At 41.6% G+C, this 20,672-nt stretch overlaps 1 protein-coding gene across 8 annotated transcripts in view; it reads left to right on the top strand.

Moving 5' to 3' along the window:
• Nucleotides 1–20,672, top strand: part of ITPR1 (inositol 1,4,5-trisphosphate receptor type 1) — a 338,656-nt gene that overhangs the window by 101,320 nt on the left and 216,664 nt on the right. For all 8 annotated transcript variants that reach the window (XR_010412086.1, XM_064593522.1, XM_064593523.1 and 5 more), the window contains exon 5: nt 18,525–18,640. Coding sequence is in view for 7 of the 8 variants with exons in the window: in XM_064593522.1 (XP_064449592.1) it covers nt 18,525–18,640 (116 nt within the window). In the remaining variant the exon portion in view is untranslated. The remainder of the gene's footprint in view (nt 1–18,524; nt 18,641–20,672) is intronic.

Raw genomic sequence — 20,672 nt, 5'->3', positions numbered from 1 at the left:
TTATGTAATTATGTAACCACATTGTAAAACTGTTTGGCAGTTCCTCAAAAGGTTGAGCATAGTTATGACATGACCCAGCAATTCCACTTTTAGTATATACCCAAGAGAATTGAAAACATGTCTGCTTAGAAACTTGTACACAAATGTTCATAGCAGCATTATTCATAATAGCTAAAAATGGAAACAATGCAAATGTCCATCAGCTGACAAATGGAGAAATGAAATGTAGTCTCTCCATACAGTGGGATATTATTCAATCATAAGAAGGAATGTCATAACATGGATGAACCTTATAAACACTATGCTAAATGAAAGAAGCCAATCACAACAGACCATGTATTCTGTGATTCCATTTCTGTGAAATGTCCAGAATCCATAAAAGCAGAAAATAGGGTAGGAGTTGCTACTTGCTGAGGGGAGGAGAGAATGGGGAATGACTGCTAATGGGTCTGGGATTTCTTTTTGGGGTGATGCAAGTGTTCTGGAATTAGATAGTGGTAATAGTTAAATCAACTCTGAATTTCCAAAAAACCTACTGAATTGTATAGTTTGGAAGTGTGAATTTTGTTGGATATGAATGAAATCTCAATTAAAAAATGAGTACACATAGAAAAATTTGAAGCCTACTGCTAACAAAACATGAAAGTGAAACACATATAAAATAAAATACCAACTTTTGACTAAAAAAACAAGTGAAAAAAGGGTAAAAGGGAAGGAAATAAAGCAAGACCTTATTAGATGACAGTTTTTTAGATGACCGTTTTCGATTGTATTTGAGGATATGTTCTCGGTGGGAGGTGCATTATAATTCATTCAACAAAGGTTATTGAAGGCTTATGTACTGGCTAGACCCTTTGGAGCACAATGATGAATGAGACCCGGGGCCTATATTTGCAGGCCTTTGCAGAATTCTGGAGGTGGGAGGTCAGGTAGATAAGGTGGAAGTTAGAAGTCTGTGCTGAGGCACCAAGGCACAAAGGGTAACACATCCATGAGGATGAATTCCGAGCATTTATAAAGGCATTGTCTGTAAAGAGTTACAACTGGATTATTTGGAAAGCTGAGTATGTGTCTTCTCTGCTTTGGGAAGAGATGGGGGTGTCTGATTCCATCTAGGGGATGAAAGGCCTGTCTAGGTGTGTTAATAATAAGTAAAAAAGTCTTTCTGCTACATTGATGTCAGTGTGCCCAAGCAAAGAATTCATGATTTTTCCATTGGGTGTAGATGGGCCATGTGTGAGAGAGGTGGTATGGAGATCGTCTTAGCTGGAAAGGAGGCCTCTTCAGAGAAGAATCTGGGAGCACAGTGCTGGATTTTCAGTGACTGATGAGGGCCTGCAACTGCCAGAATAGATCGGTTTCCCCCTGAAGAGGGAATGCAGGGGAGAGACCTTTAGCAGTAGCAGGCTGATCTCCAGGATGCCTGTTAAAAGTGCCAGCCAGAGCAGAGGGACACCTTGTCCTTACAGATGTGATGCCCTGAGAAGGGTATGGTATCCTTTATGTAGCATTCCAGCTGGAATTGAACTACTCGATTTAAAAAAATGGGGGATTGTGTTGTTAAATGTCGTGGTCATAACAGATGAAGATCAACTGTAGTAACGTTACAAGTAAATGTAATCCCTGGTCCTCACTGGATCTTGAACTGGAGTGGGGAAAGTGCTAAGAAGGCCATTGTTGGATCAAATGACAAAGTAGAGATGTGGACTACCAGTTAGATAAGTGTACAAGATCAGTGTTAATAGTACCGAAACTGATAATGTGCTGTGGTCATGTTAGAGGATATCCTTATTCTTAGGAAATGGACACTGAAAGAAGTGTCAAGGGCATAATGTAATGCAACTTAGTCTCAGATGGTTCAGGAAATTATTTCATATGCCATTCATGTATATCATACCTATGAAATGTTCTATATTCTATATGTATATATAAAGAGAATAGGAATGATAAAGCAAATGGGCAAAGTGTTAACAAAATGTGACTTTGGGTAGAGTAGTTTATGTATTACTACTCTTTCAACTTTTCTGTAAGTTTGCCATTATTTACAAATAAAAACCTAAGAAAAATTCCCCAATGATTGAAAAAGTCAGCTTTAAGCATCTCTCATTTAAGGCTGGTGTATGAAGCCAGCTTGATACTTCCAGCCAAGTAAGAACTTTGCTACCCTTCTTCCCACATCTCCTGCTGCTACCCAGATGGGGTCCAAAGTGAAGTAGGCAAGATAGGAGTAGGATGGGGAGGATGGAGGCATAAGACAGGAAGTGGGAAGAGTGGAATCTTAGCTCGAAATAATATTTGGAACTTTGATCATTAATGGGTCTAGATAATTGTAATTTCTGAATTGGCAGTATTTGCAACCTAGGATAGTCAATGTCTTGCTGTTACTAGAGTCTTACCCAATTTTTTTTTTTTTTAACTAGGGAGAGAAAAGAACCTTTCCACCAAATACATTTTAAAACGGTGTTAGATGATCCCTGATTAAATCAGGAGTCCACATACCCATTACATAGACAAGTCATAAGGCAGTCCTAGAGTGAAGGTACTCTGGGATCCTGGGGGCGGGAATGATGTTCCTGCATGGTAGGGAGGGGTAGGATGGAGGACACGCAAGTCTTCCCTGGGAAGCTGAACTATGAGGTGAACCTAAAGCATGATAGATGAAGAGTGGCCTAGGCAGAAAATGAAGATTTTGCTGGTTGAGATGATGGCATGGGAAGATAATTTCTGGCAGAGGGAACAACTTGGTAGAGATACGGAAGAGTGACATATGGCACATGTTTGTGAGAATTGTAAGTAGTTTGGAATGGCCGGAGTGGGACGTTGGTGGAGGAGTGCTGTGAAGAAGTGAAGCTGGAGATGGGCCATATGAAGGGCCGCGCATTTCTGGCTACCATTCTTTCTACCACGCCTGAACATTTGAAGCATCTGAATGTTTTCATTGCTAAGCTCTTTGATATATGTACCTACAGGACTTGGGAATCCAAGTTGCTAGTTGTCTCTTGAGTCTGTTAGAACCCTGCTAGGCAGAGTGGTCCCCAGAGCAGCACTTCCATCACCTGGGAGATTGTTAGAAATGCAGAATTCCAGGTCCCTGCTCAGAGCTGCTGAATTAGTGCCTGCATTTTAACAAGATCCTTAGATGATTTGTCTGCATATTAAAGTGTGAGTGCGGTTTTTAGAATTCATTTATTCTGCAGGCCACTGTTTCTCAGAGTGTGATTGGGGGGTCATTCACATTAGAATCACCTGGAGAACTTGGTAAAATGAGGATTCGTAGGCCCTACTCTCCATCCAGACATCAGTATGGTAGTAAAATCCCCTGGCGATGGTGCTGTACCCCTGTTTGAGCATACTACTGCTCTGTGAAGTCCTAAAGGAGCTCTTCTCAGTGGAAGTCACCTGGGGAGTTTGGGTGGGAAACCTTGCTCATGCCCCACCTTCAGGCCAGTGAATTCGAATGTGTGAGGGAGGGGCTGGATCCATGTGACTCTGAGGACTAGCTGGGCCAGGGAATTACAACCCTAAAGGATTTTAGGCAGGGGAGTCAGTTACAGGAAGAGAATTCCAGCTGTCAGGCAGAATTTCAAGTATAGCAAACAAAATAGCTGCTTTTGAGTCATAATTCATCAGAGTCTAGAATGCTTTTTGCCTCTCTCTATTGTCTTTATCAGTCCATCTTGTCACTTTTGGTAACTTGAGGGCACTGATTCTCAAGAAGGATAGGAAGGATGGTTTAATCCTGTGGTTCTCAGTGAGGGGTAATTTTGCCCCACCCAGAGGACATTTGGCAACATCTGGAGACATTTTTGATCATAAGAAACTGGGGGATGGGTCACTACTGACAACTGAAAAGTACAAGCCAGGGGTGGTGCTAAGCATCCTACAGTGTACTGGACAGGCCCCCACAACAAATAACTACAGGAGACATCCACCATGTAGTAACAGTGTTGAGAAACCCTGATATAATCACCTTGTTTGAGGCGGAGGTTATCATTTTGGAAGTGCTTCTTGGAGAACCTCTATTATAATAAGGCACTATTTTGGGTGGCAATGTGTATCTTTCAGGTAGGTGTTTTGGGGAGAGAAAAAGTTTAATAAACCTCATCCTTGGCAAATATTTTGACTTCCAAATGCTGCTTGGTGGTAGTCTGTGTTTGCAAAGATAAAAATAAAGTGTAGGTAAAGGAAACATAAGTCATGGAATTCAGAAAGTGACTTTTCATTTAGGGTAAATAATGACCTCTTTGAACTCTTGTTTGAGTAATTCCTTTTCACTGGATTAGAGTCAGTGAAAGGGCCACTTTGGAAGGAATCTCTTCATTGACAGTATGAGTAATATGTAAAAAGTCAAAAACATGTGGAGGAGAGGCCCTGCTCACAAATGGTGGGGGCTGATTGGGAAATCCCCACATTAGGGAGAAATACTGGGGGGCTCAGAGTTGGGTTTCTGGGTCTTCAGTGGAGACCAGTAAAGAAAAGACCAGAGTGAGACAAATGAGGTTGCGTCTTCTTTTGGTTGTTGGTATTTACTTGCCCTCTTATCTCTCTGTGGAGAAATGGGTGCAGATTGTGATTTCTTGAACACCAGGTGGAGAAAAAGTGAAGAAAACGCAGTGTTGAGGACTCCAGGTAGAGGAGCTTAGGGGGCAGCAGGTTGGCGGTATCAGCCTTTCTCATTGTGAACTGTGGGCCATATCAGGAGGTCTGGCCCACTTCACAAAGCAAGTTAATTCTGGGGCTAATATGCTGCATATAATGCAACAGATTTCTGATTCTTTCTCTGTTGTCTGTTCCTCTTCTTGCCCTGTCCTTTGGCTTCAGCAGTAGGTCCGGCAAAGCTCTGTTGAGGGGCCTTTTCTCACTTACTCTTCCATCTCTCCCACATCGGATTAGGGGACCCTCTACTCCATACACTCTAGAGTTACCGGTTGGCTCCTCTCTCTCCCCGAGGACATTCAGGACCAGATTTTACTGACTCTTTATCTCTAGTACACAGGCGCTTAAGAAATGTTTGTTGAATGAAGGAGAAATCCAGTTACTTTGAGACAGCCTATGTTTCCTTTGTGTAATGGGAGTTTCTAATGGGAAAAGTATTTTTCCAGGATCCTCAGATGACCAGTCCAATAGCTTATGTAACTCCTTTCAGACTAGATGTTCCAGACCTTCTGAATGCCCTTTTGTAGAAGATTTGACATATTCTCAGAGGTTCACAAGTGCTGTAGTTGTTTAAATAGCCAGGGCTATTACACAGTGAAATTTCATTTGCCTTTAACTCTGAGAGGTGCCAAGGATGTAGAGTTCTATCAGAGCAAAGCTTTCCAAAGTCCATGGAATTATGTGCTATTCACAGATTTTTTTTTTTTTAAGATTTACTTATTTATTTGACAGAGAGAGAGAGCGAGCACGTGCACAAGCAGGGGGAGCGGCAGGGGGAGAGGGAGAAGCAGACTCCCTGGTGAGCAGGGAACCTGATTTGTGGCTTGATCCCAGATTAGCACCTGAGCCAAAGGCAGACGCTTAACCGACTGAGCCACCCAGGCACCCCTTCACAGATCTAACCTAGAGCTGGGCATCCTCTCATTTTTAGGTGCACTTCAGTCTATTGTATTTCCTTTTTTTTTTTTTTTTAAAGATTTATTTTAGAGAGCAGAGAGCACATGTGCAGAGAGCGAGGGGTGAAGGAGAGAATGTCAAGCAGACTCCGTGCTCAGCATGGAGCCCCACATGGGAGCTAGATCTCATGGCCCTGAGATCATGATCTGAGCCGAAACCAAGAGTGGGATGTTCAACTGACTGAGATTCTCAGGTGCCCCCGGTCTACTGTCTTTCTTATTTGACCAGTCCATCCATCTCTTTCTTTACAGAATATATTGGCAAATTGGATCAGGTCATATATATATATATAAAACAGGGTTTCCTTCTTTCCCTCCTTCCTTCCTTTTAACTTAAAGACAACCTTGTTTTGAACTTGGTGAATACTTGTGTGGTTTTTATAAAAGTTTCATACTTGAAATTTCACAGATGATTTTGTTACATAAAATTTTAAGCCTATATAAGCTGAGAGAATAATGATATAATGAACCTCCATGCACCCAACACCCACGTTTAATAGTTACAAACTCATCGCCAGTCTTGTTTCGTCTATATCCCCCATTCCCCTTTCCCTGATTATTTTGAAACAAATAGACGTCCTAGCATTTCGTTACAGATTGCATTTTTAAATTGCTGCCTATTAATGGTATTATATTTGGATAATACAGGGAGTCAGCAGAGAAAAGCCTCCCTCAGTCACAGTCCCTCTGGGTATTAGGCTTTGGGCCAGGGAATGCTCATTGCCCAGGGTGTCCTGCGAGTAACGCAAATAACTGAGGCCATTTGGGGAGTCAGTGATGTAATCTCTGTTGCGCCTTTCCTCCTCTCCATTATAAACCAGCAAATGCCCAACCCAAAACCCTGACAAAACAAAGCATGTTTTCCCAGCAATGGAAATCAGACACTATTGTTAACCTTTCACATAAAGGGAAAATGTGTTTAATCCTCCTTATTGTGAGAACAGCTATTTCATTTTTATCTTTTATTGAGGTATTACACACACACACACACGTACCTAAAATGTAGATCTCGGTGAAGTTTTACACACACACACACACACACACACAGTTTTTCTCTCTTTTTCTCTCATGAACCCCAACCACATTGAGGTAGAGACCACTTCCAGCACCTCAGAAGGTGCCCCTTCTCAGGAAATACCAGCCCCCAACAAAGGTAACCAGTATTCAGACTCTATAGATTAGTTTTGCCTGTTCTTGAATTCACATAGATTCATTAAGTATAAATGGATTCTTCTTTTTTTTTTTTTGCTTTGACTTCTTTCGCTCAAAATAATTTGTGAAATCCATCCATGTGTGTATAACAATAGCTGTTTATCCAATGCAGTGTATCCTCCCAGCGTTGCAGTGTAGAATGAATATGCAGTTTGTTTATCCATTCTATCACAAGGGTGAATATTTGAGTGTTTACTCTGTGTCAGGATCTGTACAGTTTTAAATGAAGTAGTTAATCTTCTAAGTTAGTTTGTAGTTAGCTGTTGTGGTTATTGCCCTTTTATAGGCAAGAGACAAAAACCTACAGAGATGAGATAATTTTCTCCAAGATCATACAGCTAACATGATAGAGCTGAGGTTTAAACCCACTCAGCTAGATGGTAGAGCAGTGTACACTTGAGCCCTTCCGTGTCTGAGTTTCCTATGACTTACCTGACCTGGAATATAGGCTTCCACATACTCCATCAGGTCTCAAGGGTCTGTGGTCCCATAGGGATGACTCATTTGCTAGAGGAAGAGAACTGGAGTAACGAGGCCAACACTGCTCAGCTAGTGAAGGGTGGAACCAGGCCTGGACACCCAGCTTTCCAGATTTGCTGTCTCTTACTTTTTGGCATTCTCTTCGGTGACGGTAAAAGCCTTTGTTTATTTCCATTGCCAGCAGAGTGCAGTGGTTTTTCACACTGCAGTTCAGCTAGGACTAAGATAAGCCAAAAAGCAAACTGCTAGAAGAATATTGGGTAGCTCACAAAGTCAATAGGGAGGCAACCAGGCTCAGGCACTAAGGGAGGTGTAGGGGCACAGCAAGGTACTTGCTTCGGAACCCTTTTGGCGGGGAGGGTGCTGCCTCTGTTGCAGTGACCCATCACCCCTCATTGATACACTATGCATATTGCCCCGGACATCTGACCCTGCTGTCACAGTGATCTTTAACTGGCTCTGGGTCTCTGCCTCTGTCTGTCCAGGTGCAGAGGGCAGGACATCTGACATTCCAAGGGCTAGCAGATGCCTGTGCTAAGGCTGCAGCTGGAAGAAACTTGTGTGCACTTTTGTATAGTGGGAAGAGGCCTTGCCTTTTTTTTTTTTTTTTTTTTTTTTAAGATTTTATTTATTTGACAGAGAGAGACACAGCGAGAGAGGGAACACAAGCAAGGGGAGTGGGAGAGGGAGAAGCAGGCTTCCCGCTGAGCAGGGAGCCCCATGCGGGGCTCGATCCCCAGACCCTGGGATCATGACCTGAGCTGAAGGCAGATGCTTAACGACTGAGCCACCCAGGCGCCCCAAGAGGCCTTGCCTTTTTAACTAAATTTTTTACTTTCTATCTCTGGGTTAAAGCTGATCCATTTTCAATAATGTGTGCAAATAAGTAAATAAAAATTTGCTTGGTTGAGCTGAAGTAGGAATTTCTACCTGTGTTTCCACTTTATTAATGTGTTTGTGAATGATGACCCTACAACCAGGAAAGATGATGAAGGTAGAGGAAAATAGCCTTGCCTGTAGTCAGCTTGGGTTTTCTTTTTTTTTCCATGTATTTTTTTTAAGATTTTATTTATTTATTTGATAGAGAGAGGGAGAGCACAAGCAGGTGGAGTGGCAGGCAGAGGGAGAGGGAGAAGCAGGCTCCCCACTGAGGAAGAAGCCCAACGTGGGGCTCGATTCCAGGACCCTGGGATCATGACCTGAGCTGAAGGCAGCTGCTTAACTGACTGAGCCACCCAGGCGCCCCTCCATGTATTTTTTTAAATTGAAATATATTTGATATATAACATTGTATAAATTTAAGGTATACAACTTGATAATTTGATACATTTATATATTGTGGTATGATTGCCATTGTAGCAATAATTAGCATATCTATCACATTGCATAGTTATCCTTTTTTTATTTATTGGAATAATTAAGTTCTGTCTCTTAGCAAATTTGATGATTATAGTACACTACTGTTGTCTACATTCACTGTCTTGCGCATCAGATCTCTAGGGCTTATTTACTACTTGTAAGTTTGTACTCTTAAACAGTATCTGTCCTGAGTTTTCTACTCAGAAAAAGCATCTGGTTGCCTAAATGGGAAAGAATTACCGCGTTTTCCTTTGTCTCTTAATAACAACGTGTATATTTTTTTACAGACAGGTAATGGAAGGTTTATTTGGCAGTCCCAATTGGAAAATGTCACTTAACTTCAAAGGGCTCCTGTCATGACTTGGGAAATGTGATTAGCAAGCAACAGACACAACCAACAGTCTGGTTTCCTCTTAATAGTGAACTGGAGTTAATTACTTGTTCATGGAAGGCTTTTCTTGGAATTAAGAGTAGGTTTTACTTTTGTGAACTGCCATTTTGGAGTATTCTTTCACCTTGAGTATCCATTTATTCATTGGCCCAATATTTTTTCTTTTTTTTTTTTTTATTATGTTATGTTAGTTACCATACAGTACATCATTAGTTTTTGAGGTAGTGTTCCATGATTCATTGTTTGCGTATAACACCCAGTGCTCCATGCAATATGTGCCTTCCTTAATACCCATCGCCGGGCTAACCCATCCCCCCCACCCCCATCGCCTCTAAAACCCTCAGTTTGTTTCTCTGAGTCTATAGTCTCATGGTTCATCTTCCCCTCCGATTTACCCCCCCTTCATTTTTCCCTTCCTTCTCCTAATGTCCTCCATGCTATTCCTTATGTTCCACAAATAAGTGAAACCATATGCTAATTGACTTTCTCTGCTTGACTTATTTCACTTAGCATAATCTCCTCCAGTCCCATCCATGTTGATGCAAAAGTGGATTATTCATCCTTTCTGATGGCTGAGTAATATTCCATTGTATATATGGACGACATCTTCTTTATCCATTCGTCTGTTGAAGGGCATCTTGGCTCTTCCCACAGTTTGGCTATTGCAGACATTGCTGCTATGAACATTGGGGTGCATATGGCCCTTCTTTTCACTACATCTGTGTCTTTGGGGTAAATATGCAGTAGTGCAATTGCTGGGTCATAAGGTAGCTCTATTTTTAATTTTTTGAGGCACCTCCACACTGTTTTCCAAGGTGGTTGTACCAACTTACATTCCCACCAACAGTGTGAGTGTTCCCCTTTCTCCACAACCTCTCCAACATTTGTTGTTTCTTGCCTTGTCAATTTTTGCCATTCTCACTGGTGTAAGGTGGTATCTCAATGTGGTTTTCATTTGAATTTCCCTAATGGCTATTGATGATGAACATTTTTCATGTGTCTGTTAGCCATTTGTATGTCTTCTTCAGAGAAGTGTCTGTTCATCTCTTCTGCCCACTTTTTGACTTGATTATTTGTTTTTTGGGTGTTGAGTTTGAGAAGTTCTTTATAGATTTTGGATACCAGCCCTTTATCTGTAGTGTCATTTGCAAATATCTTCTCCCATTCTGTGGGTTGCCTCTTTGTTTTGTTGACTGTTTCCTTTGCTGTGCAGAAGCTTTTTATCTTGATGAAGTCCCAAAAGTTCATTTTCGCTTTTGTTTCCCTTGCCTTTGGAGACATGTCTTGAAAGAAGTTGCTGTGGCCAGTGTGGAAGAGGTTACTTCCTATGTTCTCCTCTAGGATTTGGATGGATTCCTGTCTCACATTGAGGTCTTTCATCCATTTTGAGTTTATCTTTGTGTATGGTATAAGAGAATGGTCAAGTTTCATTCTTCTGCATTGGCCCAGTATTTTACTGAATGCCATGGGGACAGAATGATGAATAAGGCAGATTAGTCCTACCATTGTGAAACTTTCAGTGTAGTAAAGTTGAATTGGGAGAATACTTGAAATATGGATTGTTTACTATTTCCCTTTCAATACTTCTTTTTAAATCTTAACTCCGTTACTGGGGAATACTCTGCCTTTTCTTCTGTTCTTTTGAAGTTTTTATTCTCTGCCCTTCTCCTTTTCAAAAGAAGGCAATATATGAATGATCAACACTTAAATTTTTTGTTTTTGTAACTTACATAACTCTCCCCTTGATTTCTCTCCATATAAAATTGCATTTATATATGATGGGTGAATAAAGAATTTTTTTAAAAAAATGATTGTTGATTATTTGTGTTTCTGGTCCTTGAAGTAGGTTTGAAGAGCTCAAATTCTATGAGAGAAGGGACTGTTTTTGTCTAGTTAACTGCTGCAACACTGGCCAGTGGATGGTGGTAGAGAGGGTGAAATGGATCCTTGGCATTCTGAAGGACAGACAACCATAGAGGTTTGCTAGGTACCCAGCAAATGCCTTCTTCCTTGGCACTCAGCTGAAGTACATATTTTAGTTCCTTGTAGCACCGTGAGGTCATGTGATTGGCTATCAGCAATGACTGGTGATACAAGTTTTGTGTTACTCCCAAGCCAGTACAGTTAAGAGCTGGTGTGCCTTCTCATGGTTCTCTTCCCTAGAACCTTCTCCTTCAGTTGAAATTGGGAGACCCGAGGGCCTGTGAGACTTGTCTTTGGGGTGTCTGCCCAGTAGCAGAATTGCTGGATTACATGTTATAGGCTCTGTGTATCTATATAACTTGACTCCTCCCTAGTAGCCACACTAGTCTGTGTATCCATCAACAGTGCAGAAGGGTTCTGTATCCCCACTGCTCCCTGGCATTATCCAGCTTGCTGCCTTTTGTCACTCATTTGTGGAGTGGTAACTCAGAATTGAGATGCCCTTGAGTACAAAAAGGTTGTTTTAGAAAGTTACACATTTTCATTGATAGGTGCACATTCTTTAAAAAATGAAATATTGAGGGTTGGGAATGAACTTCATAGATAGGGACTTTCTTTTGTGGGTGATGACAATGTTTTGGAACCAGGTACAGGTGGTGGTTGCACAACATTATGATCTACTAAATGCCACTGCATCGTTCACTTTAAAATGGTTATTTTTATGTTATGTGAATTTCGCCTCAAAGAAGTTCAAATATTGATAAAATGCAGAATAAAAATAACAGTCCTGTGTCTGACACTCCTGCCTCCAACTTTCCAGAGGCAACAATTTAGAATATTTTAACATTTTCTACTGGTATTTACCCCTGTATTTCTAGATGATGTGTATCTCTTGATGTCTGTAGATGAACCTATTATAAATATCTTCTGCTGACTTCCTGTTATTGTAGATGAGGTTGGCTTTCCGACACTCTTCTGCTCCTCTTCCATCCTCCCATTAGAGTTGTACCACTTCTTTTTGGCTAGACTAATAATGTCAGTCTTAGATTTTTATGACTATGTAAATATTGTTCACTGTTGAGCTACCGACATACTAGATTTTAATGTGCAGCTTTCCTGTGGAGTTAGTAATAATGTTTTCTTTGTTTACATAACTCTTTCATAGCGTGTACTAAGTCTTCTCTGCCTCTGAAAGCCTCAGTATGTTTCCATGTGGCAGGGGATGGAATCATCTCTCACTCCTGGTCCTTAGCACCATGCTCTCAGCCCCTGGAGCGCTTTGTCCTTGCTCCGGCTTGGGCAGTGATGTGCCCTGCACAATGTCCTCCTGGGTTCCTGAGCTTTTCCAGGGTTCCACTGGGCAAATTGTCTTCCTTCTCCCTGGTACCCCTCTGCAGACACTCAGGCTTCACTTCTCTCTATCAAGTTCCACCCCTCCATCCTCTTTCCATCTTCATTTATTGCAACTTGGGAAGATGGAACTGAGTTTCGTAGGGGATGGATTTAGGTTTTACTGTTTTCTTTTGGGGGAAGGGAAAGGAGAGAGGAGGGGTCTTTTTTTCTGCCCTCCCTAGTCAAAGATGGGTAGCTCCGTTCTATTTGTAATGCTGACTTCCTCAACCTTTCTCCTCTTCAGCATCCCTCCCCTCCCCCTCCCCCACTCCTTAAATAACTCCTGTATTTCCAACCTGCTAGTTGATGGATGGCTTACTCAACATTTCAGCTTGGATGTTTCATAGGCATCTTAAACGAAGCATAGTTGAAATTACTGATTTCTACTTTTCTCCCCAAATCCACTCCTCCCCAGCCTTCCCTTTCTTAGTAGGCATCAACACCAGAAAGAAGGCTCCCTTAGGAGGTTCTTGGCTTAAAGTCCTTTGGTAGCTTCTCACTGCTTTTAGAATAAAAATTAGATGCCTCCCCAGGGTCTACACCACCCTGCATGACGCAGTGTCTGCTTGCTTCTCTGGCCACATCTCTTGTAACTCTCCCTGTTGCCCAGTACCTTCAGGCCATCTTTTCTGTTTTTTTTTAATCTTTTCAAAATTTCTTTTATTTAAGAGCCTTCGCACTTGCTAGTCATCTTGCCTGGAAGGCTTTGCCACCAGGTGTTTATCAAGGCGGCTCCCCCACACCCTTCGTCTCTCTGTCAGATGCCACTGTGCCGGGGGTGCCCATCCTGATGACCCTGGGTCAGATGCTGCTTCTCCACAGCAGCCCCACTGGGCTTCCCTCCACATACTTTTGACTTGATGTCATTCAACTTGCATCTTTAGTTTTTTGCTGTCATTAAGAAACTTGCGAGTTGGGTGCAGTGTTGTATTTTCAGCACCCTGTACTGCACCCAGCACACAGTAGGCACATTAGTAAATGGTAATTGCGTCCATGAATAGATTCCTGGGGGCTTAGGACTGGAGGTGTCTTGAGAGGACATACCTGTCATGACTTGGGGAGCTGTAGAGATTACAGCACAATATAGTTACTAACTCAGCAGCTATCACTGCACTCCTTCTGTACTCCTAGGCCCTGGGTTACGAGTGCATGCCAAACTGACAAAAATCTCTGCACTCAGGAGGCTTTCATTCTAGAGTTCAAAAATCTAGGGATGTAGGTGCAGGATGGTGTGGAGAGAGTGGGGTTTTGGCTGTTCTTCTGGCAGCCTTTATTATCTGACTTAGTCCCTAAGGTGACTCCCTCTGAGAGGGCTTCTTTTGCTTTCTCCCCCAGGGACCTTGTTGCAGAGGGCTCCATGAACACCTGTTGACTTCTTCTTTCTGTTTTGTTTTTGTTTGGTTGGTTGGTTTTCCCAATGCAGGGCTTGAACTCATGACTCTGAGATCAAGACCTGAGCCATGATCAAGAGCCTGACACTTAACCAACTGAGCCACCCAAGTGCCCCTTGACTTCCTCTTCTCTTAACTGGACACCACAAGTGCTCATTTCATAGTTAATGCATCCTCAAGTAGTTGACCCTTCTCCCTCCAGCCAAGTTCTGGGATGCTGAAGGTCTCCCATGGCCTGTTCTGTTTGGGTTCCAGCCCACTGAGCCCTTCAGCATGTAACCCAACCCTCTGTTCGACTAATTTCTTCTGTGTTAGCCCAGTATGGCATCTGCTAAAGCTTAGGAATATTCAGAAGTAATTTTTTGAAAGCTTAGTTTATTCTTCAAAGGCCTAAAATAACACTTGTCACATAAGGTATTCTTTGTGGCATTTCTTTGGGGTGAGATCAAACCACTGTGTGTGTGCGTGTATGTACATGCATACATATATATATATATACACATACACATACATGTACTCCCCTCTCTCATATATGTAATATATATATTCTTTTGGATTTCCTGTATTTATGTATTTCTATACTTGGCACAGTATTAGAATCCAGTGGAACTTTAATTTTGCCCTGCTGTGCCATCCAAATAGCAAAGGGCAATGTGGAGCCGCTGACTTGCAGAATTTTGGAAGGTTAGTTTAACATCACATTTGAATTGCTTAATTTAATTTTCTCTTTGAATCAGTTGCTAAGCAACTGGGAAGACAGGACAAAATCAGCAAGGCTAATTTGGTTTTGTTACTAGTTTGTTAGCATCTCTTATATTTACATAGCTGGTTGGTTGTAAATACGCTTAATCCAATGCAATGCTTTGTTTTGTCCAAGGAAAATAGTTGGTGTGGAAGTTACGGCAAGACTTTGGTTGGATTGATAGTACTTAAATTGACACTGTCATCCTAGATGAAGGGAAAGTCCCCTGAAGTTTTGAGCCTGTGTTGTGGCCCATTTATTTAAGTCGGGTGTTTGACTTGGCTGTCCCATGAACACTTGTAGAATGGTACTTTCCATTTCATGTTAATCCCTTGGCATTATGATTCCAGCCTGATTGTTCCTAGAACCAACTTAAATTCTTTTGTTTGCAATTCATACCATTTAGCTATTATCATATGAAGTGTGTTAGAGGAAAAAAATAGACTGCTTTACTCTCATTATTGATGAAGTTTGAAATTGTTTACCTAATTTGGCCCATAAAGTAAGTTCTGTGTCAAATACTAATACTGATGGCGTTCATGTTTTGAATGCCTTTTTTTAAAGTCATGTGATTATCAAGGAAGTCACCATTGTCCAGCCCACCTCTGCCCACCACCAAAGCTAGGACCTAAGCTGACCAATAGTCTCATGGTTGTGTGTGCTTGTTCATGGGGTAAATGGGGGGGGGGTTCACATATGTGAAACTGGTAGGAATACTGTCTCAGTGATGTCATTAAGTTGCCACTGAGACAGTAAATGACAGTGACGTGTGGCTTTCATAAGAGGTGGAGACAACAGCTCTATCTTTTAATAGATTACCTGCAGTGTCCTTTGTTTTCTAATGATCTAGATGGCATCTTTCATATGCCCTAATGATTACTTTGAGTAGGTGGATTATGTTCTTGATAAGGGTAGGCATCAGTGGTTTTATATTTAACTTATAACTGCTTGTGATTAGGTAGAAATATTTAGTGAAGAAGGAGATTACAGAAAGGGGGAAAGTACTTTTTATTTCTACAATTAAATGATCTTTTATTTTTTTTCCTGAACAGTGTCAAGGGATTGTGTAGTACTTTTTAAAAATTCAATGATCCCAACAGAAGAAATGGTGATCTGAATTAGAGCAAAGTCCTAGTGTCTACATACTTGATAGCAAATGAATTTTTGTTGCTTTGAAAGAGTTATTTGGTGTAGACTATAACTAGGTATTTTCCTGTTTGAGGTCCTTTAAGAGAATCTGTTTCAGTGAACAGATGAGAATAAGTGTGTGGTTACTAGATTGAATGTCCTTAGAAGCTCGTTCTGAAATACTTCAGAGTATACTTTTTCCAAACCTGGGTTTTCATTCCAGAGTTATTAATTTTACTCTATAAATACTTAACCTTTTTTTTTTTTTTTAAGATTTTTTATTTATTTATTTGACAGAGAGAGAGACACAGCAAGAGAGGGAACACAAGCAGGGGGAGTGGGAGAGGGAAAAGCAGGCTTCCCGCGGAGCAGGGAGCCCGATGTAGGGCTCCATCCCAGGACTCTGGGATCATGACCTGAGGCGAAGGTAGACGCTTAATGACTGAGCCACCCAGGCGCCCTAATACTTAACCTTTTAAAAACCCAATTATGTCAAAATGTAAACTTCTTAGGGAATAAGTGTCAATTTTTGTGTTAGTTTTTTAGAGCAATTATTTCTAAACTTTTTTGGTAGCATGTCCCTATCAAAAATATTGACAAGTATACATCTAAACTATGTCTATGTAAATATTTAAAAGTTCTATATATGTGTTACAGTACTAATATATTGTATACATTATAAAAACAGGAAAATAAACATTGATGAAAAGATGAAGATTAAACAGCGTAGTATCCTATCATGATTATCCTATTATGATTATCCTACCATAAGGCACAGAGGTGCTGTAGGGTTAGACTCATCATTAGAGACAGTGCTTTAAATGGTTTTATCAGGTTTATTATCTAGGTGATTTCAGATTTTCTTTTTTAGATCATCATTATTTTCCCTGTCTAGTGGCTCACAAGAGGAATGCAACAAGGGTTGATTGTGCCTTTTTCTTACATGCTCGGTTTGCATTACAATTATCTTGTGCTCGATTTGCATTACAATTATCTTCGATGTTTGGATTTCTTTGCAGAAATACTTTGAAGCCACTTGTCTGTTGTGTGAGGGCCAGTTCTTTTTTTTTTTTTAATTTTATTTTATTATGTTAGTGACCATAATTACATCATTAGTTTTTGATGTAGTGTTCCATGATTCATTGTTTGTATATAACACCCAGTGCTCCATGCAGAACGTGCCCTCTTTAATACCCATCACCAGGCTAACCCATCCTCCCACCCCCTCCCCTCTAGAACCCTCAGTTTGTTTTTCAGAGTCCATAGTCTCTCATGGTTCATCTTCCCCTCCAATTTCCCCCCCTTCATTTTTCCCTTCCTACTATCTTCTTCTTCTTCTTTTTTTTTTTTTTAAAGATTTTATTTATTTATTTGAGAGAGAGAATGAGATAGAGAGCATGAGAGGGGGGAGGGTTAGAGAGAGAAGCAGACTCCCTGCTGAGCAGGGAGCCCGATGCGGGACTCGATCCCGGGACTCCAGGATCATGACCTGAGCCGAAGGCAGTCGCTTAACCAACTGAGCCACCCAGGCGCCCCCTTTTTTTTTTAAACATATAATGTATTATTTGTTTCAGAGGTACAGGTCTGTGATTCATCACAGCGCTCACCATAGCACATACTCTCCCCAATGTCTATCACCCAGCCACCCCTCCCACCCCCCACCACTCCAACAACCCTCAGTTTGTTTCCTGAAATTAAGAATTCCTCATATCAGTGAGATCATATGATACTTGTCTTTCTCTGACTTATTTCGCTTAGCATAATACCCTCTAGTTCCATCCACATCGTTGCAAATGGCAAGATTTCAGGGTTTTTTTGTTTTTGTTTTTGTTTTTTGATGGCTGCATAATGTTCCATTGTATATATACACCACATCTTGTTTATCCATTCATCTGTTAATGGACATCTTGGCTCTTTCCATAGTTTGGCTATTGTGGACATTGCTGCTATAAACACTGGGGTGCACGTGCCCCTTCAGATCACTACATTTGTATCTTCGGGGTAAATACCCAGTAGTGCAATTGCTGGGTCGTAGGGTAGCTCTATTTTCAACTTTTTGAGGAACCTCCATACTGTTTTCCAGAGTGGCTGCACCAGCTTTCATTCCCACCAACAGTGCAGGAGGGTTCCCCTTTCTCTGCACGTGAGGGCCAGTTCTACTACCTAAGATGATATATGAAGTCGTATGAGCCCAGGCATACCCACATGGAAACACATCATGATGCACCGACACTGAGGGACAAAGGCTTGTGCTGTTTCAGTGCAAGCCCCCCTGATAGTTTATTTCTGCTCCCGAGAATCATCTTGTATATGGTGCTCAAGAGACCACTGCCCTAAGAGGTCCCTGCCAAAAAGATTCTTTAGTATTTATTTATTTCTAAGTAGGTTCCAGCATGGAGCCCAACATGGGGCATGAACTCACGACCCTGAGATCAAGACCTGAGCTGAAATCAAGAGTCAGACGCTTAACCCACTGAGCTACCCAGGCACCCCTTCTGTAGTTTTTTTTTTTTTTTTAATGTAGTTGGATGGAAGAGAGTTATATTTACATATGAAAATGCTTGTGTTGTTGCATATTACTAGGGTGTCCATCCTTCTGTCTGCCCATGATGAAGGAAAGGAGATCACTATGGGGTAGCTTTAAGAGCCCTGAACTCCGAGTCCTAGATCCGCCCCTAACTGGCTGTGTGACAATGGCCATTGAATTGACTTACTTTCTGAAAGCCTCAGTTTCCTCACCTGGCACCTCACATTGTGGTGGTATAGATTAAAGGTCAGAGGAAAGGTTCCTAAAAGGGCCTTGTAACTTGTCATTTATACATACGTAGAATGTTTTTTCATAGGTTGAATGCATATACTTCCTCAAAAATGATTTTTATTTGTTTCACTTCTAGATTGCCTCTTTAAGCTATGTCCCATGAATCGCTACTCTGCCCAGAAGCAGTTCTGGAAAGCTGCCAAGCCAGGGGCCAACAGCACAACAGATGCCGTATTGCTCAACAAACTGCACGTACGTATTTGCGAGGGACCTCTCCATGATGGGGGTCTTAGGAACGGCCACTTGGGTTGTGTCTGAGTGAAGTGGGTTAGCTTTGCAACCCTCCAGCTCTGGGCACAGGCTTTCCTATGTCCTTGATAACGGGGTAAAAGGGAGTTGACCCTAAGAAGAGATGGGTTGGAGTCAACCTGGGATCCCTTGAGAGTTACTGTTTTCTTAGCCATTCCCTTTCTGGGGTGACTCTAGCTAGAGTACTGGTTATGAGCACAAGCTCTGGAAGCAAATCCTGGCTGTATCACTCACTCAGTACTGATCTTGGGAAAGTTAATTAGCTCTTTGGTGCCTTCATTACCTGCTTCTAAAATGAGAATGGTAATAATATCCACATCAAGAGATTGTTGTGAGAATTATGTGAAATGAAACATAAAAGGCACATGAACAGTGCCTGCAACGTAGTAAGTGCTTAATAAATTTTAGCACTGTATATATCTTGACTCTTAGCATATAAGCTTATTCCACTGCTGATGTGTTGTGTGACCATGAGCGAGTTTCGGGGCCTCTCTGAGCATATTTCTCCATCTGTAAAACAATGACATAGTTTTCTAGTGTCTCGTATCTAGATGACCTAATTCTTTGGTGAGGCTAATTTGTGTGGAACTACTTTGAGATATTTAGAAGGACATGACATATATCCAATGTAGTAGTATTAAAATTGCAACCCATTCACTATGCCCCTTTCTTGCTTTATTTTTCTCAATGTCATTTATCATAATCTTTCTAATGTATTTTATCAGCTGGCTACCCCCACTTGTATGTAAACTATTTGAGGGCACAGATTTGTGTCAGGTTTGCACATTGCTGTCTCTCTCATGCCTATAACACACAGTAGGCACTCAAATATTTACTAATGGAATGAAAAACAAAGGTCTCTTTTGAGACTTAGTGGTAATAGTTAAAGACGTAGAGTATCTGTGAGCACCATGGAGCTTACCAGGTCATCTGTCACGCTGGCTCTCCTTGACTAATTTCTTTTCTTTTTTTTTTTTTTGGCAAAGTCACAACCAGCTGCATTTGGTAAAAGGAAGGGTCCTGTGGAGGGCCTTCTTGGTCCCGTGCGTACCATGTTGGATGGGGTTAGGTGCTCTAGGTCTGATGAAAAGACCTGGTTCCTAAACTCAGTGAGCTTGTCCAGGGTGAGAACACACAGGCGGTAACTCCCATTGCATTTAAAATGAAATCTAGACGTTATGCTTTGCTGGACCCTGCTTTCTCCTCTGAGCCTTCTGAACTGCACTCACTCTGCTCCAGTAGCTTTATTTCACTTCATTTTTTTGAGCGCCATAGTCTCTTAACAATTTTGCTACCTTTGTGCTTCCAGTTTGTCAACTTAGAACTTTCTTCTCCTGACTTTTCCTAGGTGAAGACCTTTGCCTCCTTCATATCTCTGTTTAAGTGTTATCTCAGCGAGGTCTCACCTCACCTCCCTTATCTCAGCGATGCCCTGCTGGCTTTCCTCCACTGCAACACTATTTTTCTCAGCACTGATGACAGTCTGCAATTATATGTAGTACTTCCCTTAATTATCCTCTTTCATTCATTAGAATGACAGCTCCCCACGATGAGAAGCAATGGCTGGCTTGTTCACCGCTATGTCCCCAGGGCCTGTGATAGTATCTGGCCCATAGTAGGTGCTCAAGAAATATTTGTTGAATGAAGGAGCACAGTGCTAGGGAATTGGGATAAAACTGTGACAGCATCTGAACCCTCTGGGAGCTCAAGAGTTAATAAGGAATAAAGAAGTGGTGACAAGATAGTGTGGCAAGTACTATTAAGGGGTGAACCTAAAAGCACCTAGGAGGCTGTGGGAACACTTAGATGGGGCACCCAAATCCATCTCTGTAAGTGTGGGCGATGTGGTAGTCAGGGAGGGCTTCCTGGAGGAAGAAGAAGTGACAAGCTTCATTCTGAGGCATCTGTGGGAGTCAGAGGGTAGGAGAAGAAGAGAGAACAGAAACAAATAGGTTGGTTTGAATACTTAAGGGAT

Source organism: Mirounga angustirostris, unplaced genomic scaffold (assembly GCF_029215605.1).
Source record: "Mirounga angustirostris isolate CCGP_5_RB_7025 unplaced genomic scaffold, mMirAng1.0.hap1 SCAF_1, whole genome shotgun sequence".
Lineage (NCBI taxonomy): Eukaryota > Metazoa > Chordata > Mammalia > Carnivora > Phocidae > Mirounga > Mirounga angustirostris.
This window is presented reverse-complemented; position numbering and strand designations above follow the sequence as displayed.